General features: G+C 36.4%; 1 protein-coding gene across 1 annotated transcript in view; it reads left to right on the top strand.

The window, feature by feature from the left end:
- Nucleotides 1-12101, top strand: part of TINAG (tubulointerstitial nephritis antigen) — a 98772-nt gene that overhangs the window by 55792 nt on the left and 30879 nt on the right. The window contains exon 9 of the mRNA XM_004267771.1: nt 5147-5270. Coding sequence (XP_004267819.1) covers nt 5147-5270 — 124 coding nt within the window. The remainder of the gene's footprint in view (nt 1-5146; nt 5271-12101) is intronic.

The raw sequence follows: 12101 nt of genomic DNA, 5'->3' as shown, positions 1-12101 counted from the left end.
GTGAACAACACAATAACTGAAATGAAAAATACACCAGAAGGAATCAATAACAGAATAATGGAGGCAGAAAAACAAATAAGTGAGCTGGAAGACAAAATGGTGGAAATAACTGCCAAGGAGCAGAATAAAGTAAAAAGAATGAAGACAAGCTCAGAGACCTCTGGGACAACACTAAATGCACTGACATTTGAATTATAGGGGTCCCAGAAGAAGAGAAAAAGAAAGGGTCTGAGAAAATATTTGAAGAGATTATACTGGAAAACTTCCTTAACATGGGAAAGGAAATAGTCACCCAAGTCCAGGAAGCACACAGAGTTACATAAAGGATAAACCCTAGGAAAAACACAGCAAGACACACATTAATCAAACTAGCAAAAATTAAATTCCAAGAAAAAATATTAAAAGTGGCAAGGGAAAAACAAAAATTAACATACAAAGGAATCCCCATAATGATAACAGCTGATTTTTCAGTGGAAACTCTGCAGGCCAGAAGGGAGTGGCAAGATATACTTAAAGTGATGAAAGAGAAAAATCTACAACCAAGATTACTCTACCCAGCAAGGGTCTCCTTCAGATTCGATAGAGAAGTCAAAAGCTTTTCAGACAAACAAAAGCTAAGAGAATTCAGCACCATCAAACCAGCTTTACAACAAATGATAAAGAAACTTCTCTAAGCAGGAAACACAAGAGAAGGAAAATACCCACAAAAACAAACCCCAAACAATTAAGAAAATTGTAATAGTAACATACATACCGATAATAACCTTAAATGTAAATGGATTAAATGCCTCAACCAAAAGACACAGACTGGCTGAAGGGATACAAAAACAAAACTCATATATATGCTGTCTACAAGAGACCCACTGCAGACCTAGGGACACATACAGACTGAAAGTGAAGGGATGGAAAAAGATATTCCATGCAAATGGAAATAAAAAGAAAGCTGGAATAGCAACACTCATATCAGATAAAATAGACTTTAAAATAAAGACTGTTACAAGAGATAAGGAGGGACACTACATAATGATCAAAGGATCAATCCAAGAAGATATAACAACTATAAATATTTATGCACCCAACATAGGAGCACCCCAATACATAAGGCAAATGCTAACAACCATGAAATAAGAAATTGACAGTAACACAATAATAGTAGGGGACATTAACACCCCACTTACACCAATGGACAGATCAACCAAACAGAAAATAAATAAGGAAACACAAGCTTTAAATGACACAATAGACCAGATAGAACTAATAGATATTTACAGAACATTCCACCCAAAAGTGTCAGAATACACTTTCTTCTCAAGTGCACGTGGAACATTCTCCAAGATGGATCACATCTTGGGTCAAAACTCAAGCCTCAGAAAATTTAAGAAAATTGAAATCATATCAAGCATCTTTTCTGACTACAAATTTATGAGATTGGAAATCAATTGCAGGAAAAAACTGTAAAAAAAACAAATACCTGGAGGCTAAATAGTGCACTACTAAATAACCAAGAGCGCTGAAGAAATCAAAGAAGAAATTTAAAAAATACATAGAAACAAATGACAATGAAAACATGATGACCCAAAACCTATGGGATGAAGCAAAAGAAGTTCTATGAGGGAAGTTTATAGCAATTCAATCTCACCTCAAGAAACAAGAAAAATCACAAATAAACAATGTAACCTTACACTTAAAACAACTAGGGAGAGAAGAACAAAGAAAATCCAAAGTCAACAGAAGGGAAGAATAGAGATCAGAGCAAAAATAAATGAAATAGAAACAAAGAAAACAATAGCAAAGATCAATAAAACTAAAAGCTCGTTCTTTGAGAAGATAAACAAAATTGATAGACCCTTAGCCAGACTCATTAAGAAAAAAAGGGAGAGGATGCAAATCAATAAAATTAGAAATGAAAAAGGGGAAATCACTACTGACACTGTAGAAATCAAAGGATTATAAGAGACTACTATAAAGAACTATATGCCAATAAAATAGACAACCATGGAGAAATGGACAAGTTCTTGGAAAGGTACAATTTTCCAAGACTGAACCAGGAAGAATTAGAAAATATAGACAGACAAATAACAAGTAATGAAATTGAAACCATAATTAAAAATCTTCCAACAAACAAAAGTCCAGGACCAGATGGCTTCACAGGCAAATTCTATCAAACATTTAGAGAAGAGCTAACAGTGACACTTCTCAAACTCTTCCAAAAAATTGCAGAGGGTGAAACACTCCCAAATCCATTCAATGAAGCCACCATCACCCTGACACCAAAACCAGAAGAAGATATCACAAAAAAGAAAATTATAGACCAATATCACTGATGAACATAGATGCAAAAATCCTCAACAGAATACTAGCAAACAGAATCCAACAGCACATTAAAAGGATCATACACCATGATCAAGTGGAATTTATCCCAGGGATGCAAGGATTCTTCAATAGACACAAGTCAATCAATGTGATACACCACCTTAACAAATTAAGGAATAAAAACCATATGATCATCTCAATAGATGCAGAAAAAGCTTTTGACAAAATTCAATACCATTTATGATAAAAACTCTCTAGAAAATGAGCATAGAGGGAACCTACCTCAACATAATTAAGGCCATATATGGCAAACCCACAGCAAGCGTCATACTCAATGGTGAAAAACTGCAAGTATTTCCACTAGGATCAGGAACAAGCCAAAGATGTCCACTCTCACCACTATTATTCAACATAGTTTTGGAAGTCCTAGCCATGGCAATCAGAGAAGAAAAAGGAATAAAAGGAATACAGGTTGGAAAAGAGGAAGTAAAACTGTCACTATTTGCTGATGACATGATACTATACAGAGAAAATCCTAAAGATGCCCCCAGAAAACTACTAGAACTAATCAATGAATTTGGTAAGGTTGCAGGATACAAAATTAATGCACAGAAATCTCTGCCATTCCTACACACCAACAATGAAAAATCAGAAAGAGAAATTAGAGAAACACTCCCATTTACCATTGCAACAGAAAGAATAAAATACCTAGGAATAAACCTGCCTAAGGAGGCAAAAGACTTGTACTCAGAAAACTATAAAACATTGATGAAAGAAATCAAAGATGACATAAACAGGTGGAGAAATATACCATGTTCTTGGATTGGAGGAATCAATATTGTGAAAATGACTATACTACCCAAAGCAATCTACAGATTCAATGCAATCCCTATCAAACTACCAATGGCATTCTTCACAGAATTAGAACAAAAAATCTTACAATTCGTATGGAAACAGAAAAGACCTCAAATTGCCAAAGCCATCTTGACAAAGAAAAACGGAGCTGGAGGAATCAGGCTCTCTGACTTCAAACTATACCACAAAGCTACAGTAATCAAGACAATATGGTACTGGCCCAAAAACATAAATATAGATCAATGGTACAGGATAGACTGCCCAGAGATAAACCCACGCACATATGGACACCTAATTTATGACAAAGGAGGCAAGAACATACAATGGAGAAAAGACAGCCTCTTCAATAAGTGGTGCTGGGAAAACTGGACAGCTACATGTAAAAGAATGAAATTAGAACACTACCTAACACGAGACACAAAAATAAACTCCAAATGGATGTAAGACTTAAATGTAAGACTGGACACTATAAAACTTTTAGAGGAAAACAGGAAAAACACTCTTTGACATAAACCACAGCAAGATCTTTTTTGACCCACCTCCTAGAGTAACGGAAATAAAAACAAAAATAAACAAATGGAACTTCATTAAACTTAAAAGCTTTTGCACAGCAAAGGAAACCATAAACAAGACAAAAAGACAAACCTCAGAATGGGAGAAAATATTTGCAAATGAGACAACTGACAAAGGATTAATCTCCAAAATATACAAACAGCTCATGGAGCTCAATATCAAAAAACCAAACAATCCAGTTAAAAAGTGGGCAGAAGACTTACATAGACATTTCACCAAGGAAGACATACAGATATCCATGAGGCACATGAAAAGATACTAATCACTAATTATTAGAGAAATGCAAATCAAAACTACAATGAGGTATCATCTCACACCAGTCAGAATGGCCATTATCAAAAAAGCTAGAAAGAATAAGTGCTGGAATGAGTGTGGTGAAAAGGGAACCCTCCTACACTGTTGGTGGGAATGTAAATTGATACAGCCACTATGGTAAACAGTATGGGGGTTCCTTAAAAAAGTAAAAATAGAACTACCATATGACCAGCAATCTCACTGCTGGGTATATACCCTGAGTAAACCATAATTCAAAAGGAGACATGCACCACAATGTTCATTGCAGCACTATTTACAATGGCTAAGACATGGAGCCAACATAGATGTCCATCAACAGATGAATGGATGAAGAAGATGTGGCACATATATACAAAGGAATATTATTCGGCCATAAAAAGAAATGAAATTGAGTTATTTGTAGTGAGGTGGATGGACCTAGAGTCTGTCATACAAAGTGAAGTAAGTCAGAAAGAGAAAAACAAATACTGTATGGTAATGCATATATATGGAATCTAAAAAAAAAAAAAAGTGGTACTGACGAACTTAGTTGTAGGACAGGGACAAAGAGGTAGACATAGAGAATGGACTTGATGACATGGGGTGGGAGGGCAAAGCTGGGGTGAAGTGAGAGTAGCATCGACATATATACACTACCGAATATAAAATAGTTGGCTGGTGGGAAGTAGCAGCATAGCACAGGGAGATCAGGTCAGTGCTTTGTCATGACTTAGAGGGGTGGGATAGGGAGGATGGGAGGGAGGGTCAAGAGGGAGGGCATATGGAGACATGTGCATGTATATGGCTGATACACTTTTTTGTGCAACAGAAACTAACATGGTATTGTGAAGCAATTATACTCCAATAAAGATCTATTAAAAAAATAGATGGCATTGTAAAAGTATAATGTGACCTTAAGTAATATTCTAAGTAGCTAAAAGTTATTTTTATAAGAGAACAAGAAAATATTGCAGCCAATTAAGTAGGAAAGAAAATTAGGCTGAATTGCAAAATTCCTTCTTAGATCCTACCCCTGGCAATTTTCTCATTGACTGTTCTGTGAGAATTTCTGGAAGCGTTTAAAGATAATGGTTTAAAACTGTGTCATTTATCCTGTTGTGTTGTATTTTAGCCATAATGCAAGTCCATGAGGATTTCTTCAATTATAAGAAAGGGATATATAGACATGTTACCAGCACAAATGAAGAATCAGAAAAATATCAAAAGCTTCATACACATGCAGTCAAACTCACTGGGTAAGTCACTTTCTTAAAAATCTTCATTGAATGCTTTTGGAAAATAAAACTGAAAATAAGAGTATGTAGTGTGCATTTAGGTTCTGGAATTCCTCTTGGTATGAGAAATTCTCATACAAATTAAAAATTATAAAAGGATTGACATTAGTTTAGTCAGTACTTTAAAGTCTGGTGGAAAAGTAACTCAATATTTTGGGAAAGGTAATTCTGTCTCTCACTTACTTGGGAATCCATCCTAAGAATCTGTTCTATGCGTAAGGGACATTGATTACTGGAATAGATTCTGCATATGGAATAATCGAGGAAAGGGTACAAAACCACGGTGTATCAGGGTTTGGGGAGAAGGTTTTGGATGGAATAACAAATGGTAGAGATTAAGCAAGAAGAGAGGGTAGGATCACCTTTCATTCAATGTAAGATTACTTTTTATACTTATGTGAGAATTGTAGAAATGAAATTTATCACATTTGTAGGTCAAATACATTCAGCTCTGCAAGAGCAAGAAAGAGGTTCAAAATTTGGTTGCATTTCAAGAGTAAGTCATCTCACAAATAGACCTTACTCAGAGAGTATGGTCCTTGGGGACCACTTTTTCAATTTCATTCTGACTCTGCCCAGTCTCCAAGCTTTCTCATGTCTCATTCCACTTCAGATGAAATGCTTACTGTCCCACTCTTCAGGTGATGATCTCAAAATTTTTCCTTTTACCTTGAATCACCAATAATGTGACCTTGTGCTCTTACCATGCATTGTATTTCACCAAAGAAATTCAAGCAATCAGGAAACAGCTCCCAGCATCACACGCTCTTCCCATAAGTACTCTTCCCTTTCTTCCCACTTTTCACAGAGTTGAAACTTCTCTGATCCTATCTAAACCCCTCTTGCTATAGTGTAGACCTCAACCTCTCTCCATATACAAGAATATTCAGAGACAATTTTCCCGTTTTCTTCTCTGTAATCAATTTTATTTTTCCCACCATACAAATGTGCCATTATTTCTCAGATATTATGAAAGACAAACAAAACAACAAAAAAATTTTCTCTCATCTTCACTTCCTCTACATTCCTTTTATGTTCTTTCCATACAGTAAATTCTTAGCGAGACTCGTCTGTACTCACTTTCTTCACTTCTTCTCTGCCCATTTTTTTCTTAAACCTCTCCAATCACTTTTTTTTACTTCCTTCCTCCTCTTCACAACAGTACCTGGGTCAAGGTTCTCAGCGACGTCCCCATTGTTATATTCATCTGTCAGAATACACACCTACCTGTCCCCTCCTTCTGGATTTTCCTTACTGCCGTGACTTTTCAAGGTTCTTTGCTCTTCTTTTTCCTTTTTCTATACTTCCATACTTCATGTTGGAGAGCCCCAGACTGAGGTCTTAGTCCCTTCTCCCCTCACTTCTTTCCTGGTGAAGTCATCGGTCTCTGAGCTCATCCTGGCTTTGAGTCCCATCGAACCCTGACACTGGTTGAATTTATATCTCCAGCCCAGACCTGATCCTGACCTCCAGACTCATCCATTCCAAGGCCTCCTGGACACCTCCACCTGGGTACCTAATGGATGGCTCACATTCAGTGCTTCCAAAACGGAACCCCTGATCTCCCCCTTTACACTTACTACACAGCATCTACCATCTCCTTCTTAGCTGATGACCATACAATCCTTCCATGTGCTCTCACTGGAAACCTTAGAATCATCCTTTATTCTCCTTGCCACTCACACTTAAGATGTTGGAAACTCCGTTGGTTCTTTTAACTTATACTCAGAATCCAACCACTTTTCACCATCTAAATTATCTCCACCCTTGCCTGAACCACCATTACCCATCATTTTGTACATGGGTTACTGGAGAAGCTTCTAACAGCTCCTTTTGCATTTAAGTTTGCCCTGGACAGTCTATTCTCAACAGAGAAATCAGTGTGTTCTTTTAGAGCATTAATCAGATTTCATCACTCCTTTGATCAGAACCCTACAATAGAAAGTAAGAAAGTGATCTGATCTCAATTTCTGTTCACCTATACCTTGTTCTTCCTGATCTCCTACTCCATTATGTTTCAGACACCCACACCCAGAGTCTTTCCCTGTGCCTACACTGATCCTTTATCAGACCATCTGATTCCTTAGTGTCTGTGTCTCCATCTAGTCTTTGCACAGATCTCATCTTCTCAGCGTGACATCCCTGACTGTCCTATTTAATACTGCCACCTGCCCTCTGCTTCAGCACCTCTGATCCTCCTCCCCTGATCTATTTAAAATTGTTTCCATAACAATGATCACTTTCTAACATACTAATTTAATTAGCTTTTGATGATTGTGTATTGTCTGTCTCCCTTACTAGAACGAAGCTCCGTGAGAGCAGGTGTCTATCTTATTGGCTGAAGTAGCCAAAGCATACAATTCTGGTCCTTCATACCCCTCATGCTTTTTCTATTCAAATAATGAATTTTTTTTAGCATACTCTATACTAGTTCTAGCCTGATACTCATCTTTCAATGAGGTAGCTGCTCAGCTTCGATTGGTTTGTAATTCTTGGACCCACACTCATCTGATCAACTCTGCTCCTATTTCTCAGCCCAGAGAGCTTTGTGGGACTCACAATAAATGCCCTCCAGCGGTCTTTGCTGCCATGTGCTACCCTTTGCCTTTCCTTTTTGCTTCACCTTCATCTTTCAACCATTGCCCCTGGTGGCTTGGCCAGGACTTGGGCAGCCCAGTGGGCTCCCAGTGTGACTTCTTCTTCAGCTGATCCCCCCAGGGTAGGATGGGGAGGGATTGACAGTCTGATCACCTAGCCTTGCTCATGGCCCTTGCTATAAACAGCTTGAGGGAGTAGTTCTGGATTGTTCCACATACTTTTAAAGGGAAAAAATTCCTATTCAGGTCTAGAGGGGGAGGGAGAGGGTTGCGGTGAGTCTTGTTCTCAGAATCTACTTTTGCTTTGATACAGAACAAAATGTGTTTTTTTCCATTATTCCTCAAAGTTGTTTATTGTTTTTTGGGGGGTGGATTGTGGCTGTTTGCCTGGTTTACTAAAGATAGAAGGAAGGTACTACTGAGGTTTTAAAACTTGTTTCGTTTTATTTTGTTTTCCCCTTCTTCGCTGTTCAGTGACTTTTCAGGAAGGCAAATGGAATAAGAATGCCTTTATACTGCCACTGGAACTGGGAATTCAGTGCCACCTGAGTTCTGTTTTCCTTCAGTTTGAAAGTCATATTTCTTCTAAACCCCTCCTTCCTATGTATGTTTCATTATCAATTTTTGTTTTCTCTAGTAATATCCATGATTTGGAAAAAATTTTTCCCACACACTTGGTAATTTAAATAATTTTTCCTATCATTCAGAGAACTCTGGAAATGGCAACATTGATGTGGTGCCTTCCTTGATTTATCAGAACTGATCCTTTATCATCTCTATCATGTATTTAAACATGCTGGTCATGTTTCCTTCATTCTACTTCTAAATTTATTCATGTTGAGGTTGAACAAATTATGAATGTGTTTCTATTTAATCACTCTGCACTGTTTGTATATTTTCCGTGTACAGTGTGTCAGTTGCAGTAATGTGTTCACTTTTATAAACTCCTAGAAGATTGAGACATTTATAAATTTACCTCACATGTGTGACAATTAACAAGGTTAATTCTGCTAGTAGGCAAGCAACTTCTGGAGAATTTGTTTATTTTTCAGAAATATTTTAGGTCCCCTAGGCATTGTTAAATGCCCTGGAGCAGTAGATTTTAATTCATTTCTCTATTAGTAATTCCTGATTTGGTAATTACTGTATTTAGAAAATGAATGCATCAGTGAATTAGAGAGGAATCAAATAGCCCAAGTAAGTTAATGTTCCTTATCAGAGAGCTTAATGTACTTCATAGAAGTACTTTCGCAACAAATTCTATTTGCTGTCCATTCTGTTGAAGACAAAGTTATTAGATTTAACTTACTTGAACAAATAAATTTAAACTTCTATTGAATGCTCATCACTGGAGAATACAAGGAGGATTAATACATAGTCCTGCTCTAAAGGAGTTTAAGGAATAAGGTAGAGACATTCACAACTGCTTCTGGCATATATTTCCATACATATAGGGTTTTACATATATAAAACACAGAATAGTGATAGGTAGATATACATTTGTAATGTCTTTCTTTGTTCCTCATAATTTTAGTTCACTCCTCTCTCTTCTCTTTCCATAACCTCTGTCTAACCCCGTTATGGATACTGAAGTCATAAAAGCATTTAATTGAATTAAAAATGCCAGATGTTTTGAAACATGGCATTATTTTATATACCAATAATAAGAATAAAATATTACCAATTATACTAAACAACTCCATTGATTGTTAGATTGATTTCAATTTTTGAGATGCTAAAATGTGGGGAAAAAAGAGTGTCATATAATAAAAAAATATGATATATAAGATTTTCATCGTGGCCAATGTTCTTTATGTTATGGTTCTATTCCACATCTCTTTATACATTGCAGTTCATCTTGTGTCCCTGTCCACCAAAGGTTCTGAGCTTTCTTGAAACCCTCACTCGGAAGTTTATAAAGCAGTGCATTAAAGCCATTTACTTTTGTATATGATTCCAGGAATTACCACTATGACAAATGAAAAAAAAAATACTAGCAGTCAGACATTTTAGAAAATTAAGGGAAATAATGGGGATAAATCACTGTCAATCCTGCTTGTATGACAGAATTTTATTGAGAATTGAGTCTATCTTTACAGAAGAGAACAATAAATCATTTTAGGACATATTTTTGGCATCATTCAATAATGTTTTATGTGAAAGTTTATTTATTCAGCAAACATTTATTGAGTACCTCTATCTTCCAGATGTGGTTTTAGAAGTAGGGATACATCAGGAAACAAAATAGACACAGATCCTGGTCTTCATCAAATTTATATTCTACAAATTGATATATAGCTTTTAGGCAAATACAATAGTATTTTATAAAAGGCCAGAGTTTTGGTGCTAAAGTTTGGGTGTGTGTGTCTGGTGTCAACAATATCAAATTTTTAATGCATAAATATTGAGTAGTGACTCAGAGAGAGAGAAGACAAACAACTGGGAAATGGAGGCCAAAAGGAAAGTAAACATGAAAACAGTCTGAGAAGAACAGAGGAAAGAATAACAAAAATGTTTTCAAGTAGATTGTGAATGAGAATCGCAGTTTTTAAAATTAAACTGAACACCCTAAAATAAATTTAAAATGTTGCAAAGTGATAGAAACTGGGCATGTTTCTAATAAATGACTGTGAAGACATTTATTTGGTTTGAGTAAATCATTAAGAATTCAAGTCAGAGATTTCTGTAAACTGTGATGCAAACCCATAATGTGACTTAAAATTGGGCACAGATAGAATGAATTATATAGTTCTCTTTTCTGTATATTCAACAAAAATTCAAAGAAAACCCATGTTGTTCCTGGTGCTGTGCTGAGTAGTAGGCATGATGAGAAAAAAAAAAGTCCTTGCTGTCACAGTGCAACTAGATATTAACCCAAAACACACAAAAATGTAAAGTTATGCCACATTTCATAAAGGCAGGGAAGAAAGTGGTAAGAGGATGTTTAGTACTTGATCTAGGGACTTCCCGGGTGGTGCAGTGGGTAAGACTATGCACTCCCAATGCAGGAGGCCCAGGTTTGATCCCTGGTCAGGGAACTAGATCCCACATGCATGCTGCAACTGAGTTCACATGCCACAACCAAGGAGCCCACGTGCCACAACTAAGGAGCCTGCCTAATGCAACTAAGACCTGGTGCAACCATATAAATATAAATAAATAAATAAATAAATAAAGTACTTGATCTAGACCTGAGGATCCAGCAAATGTCCTTGAGGAAGAAAAGTATGAGCTAAGATTTATAGGTTGTTTAACAGCAGGCAAACGGAGCAGCTTGTGTAAAGGCCCTGTGGTCAGAAGGATACAAAACACTATATGAATGCAAAGAATGCTGTGTTTGCTGAATCTTGGAAGGCAAGGACTTGTAGACCAGTTTACAGAATTTAGTCAAGGATGTTAAGTATTTCATTAAGGATCTTAAGAGCAAAGGGAAGTCACTGAAGAGATTTAAATAAGAAAGTGGCATGATCTTTCTTTTTATTTTTTAAAAGATTGCTTTAACTATAAAGAATGTGATATAAAAGGCAAATGGTGGTAATTCTAGTAGAAGACAACAGCCTGGACCTGGTAAGATAGTGAAAGAGTTGGGGAGATATGGGTGGATCAAGAAATATTTAAAGAGAAAAGCTGGAAGAAGGGATATGGATTTGGAATCGTGGTGGACAACAAAGTGGGGAAGGCAGTCACTACTGGGTCTGGTAATTTCAAGATGTCTTTGAGGCATAAGAATGCTGATAGATGTCAGAGAAGACAGGTAGATATATTGATCTCAATGTCATAGTAGAGACAAGGGTTGAAGATGGATGGTACTGAACAGAATAAGAAAAAAAGAAAGACTGATTGAGGTTAAGCCATGGGAAAATCCAGTATTTCATGACTGGCTAGAAAATGATGAGTCTACAAAAAGAAGGAGAGGCCAGTGAGGTTTTTTTAAATTTTAATTTATTTATTTTTAAATTTTATTTATCTATTTTTTTATACAGCAGGTTCTTATTAGTTATCTATTTTATACATATTAGTGTATATATGTCAATCCCAATCTCCCAATTCATCCCAAAAGTGGCTAGTGTAAGATTTCGAGAAAACTGGGAAACTGTAAGGTTGGGATCCAGAGTCTGTGAAGACATTGGTCTTAGAGAAAAACTGAGTTACAAGTCTATTTTATCAGGAGAGAAGGAAGAGAGGAGGTTAAATG

Source organism: Orcinus orca, chromosome 10, assembly GCF_937001465.1.
Source record: "Orcinus orca chromosome 10, mOrcOrc1.1, whole genome shotgun sequence".
NCBI lineage: Eukaryota > Metazoa > Chordata > Mammalia > Artiodactyla > Delphinidae > Orcinus > Orcinus orca.
The sequence above is the reverse complement of the archived record's forward strand: the minus strand, read 5'-3'. Positions and strand labels throughout refer to the sequence as shown.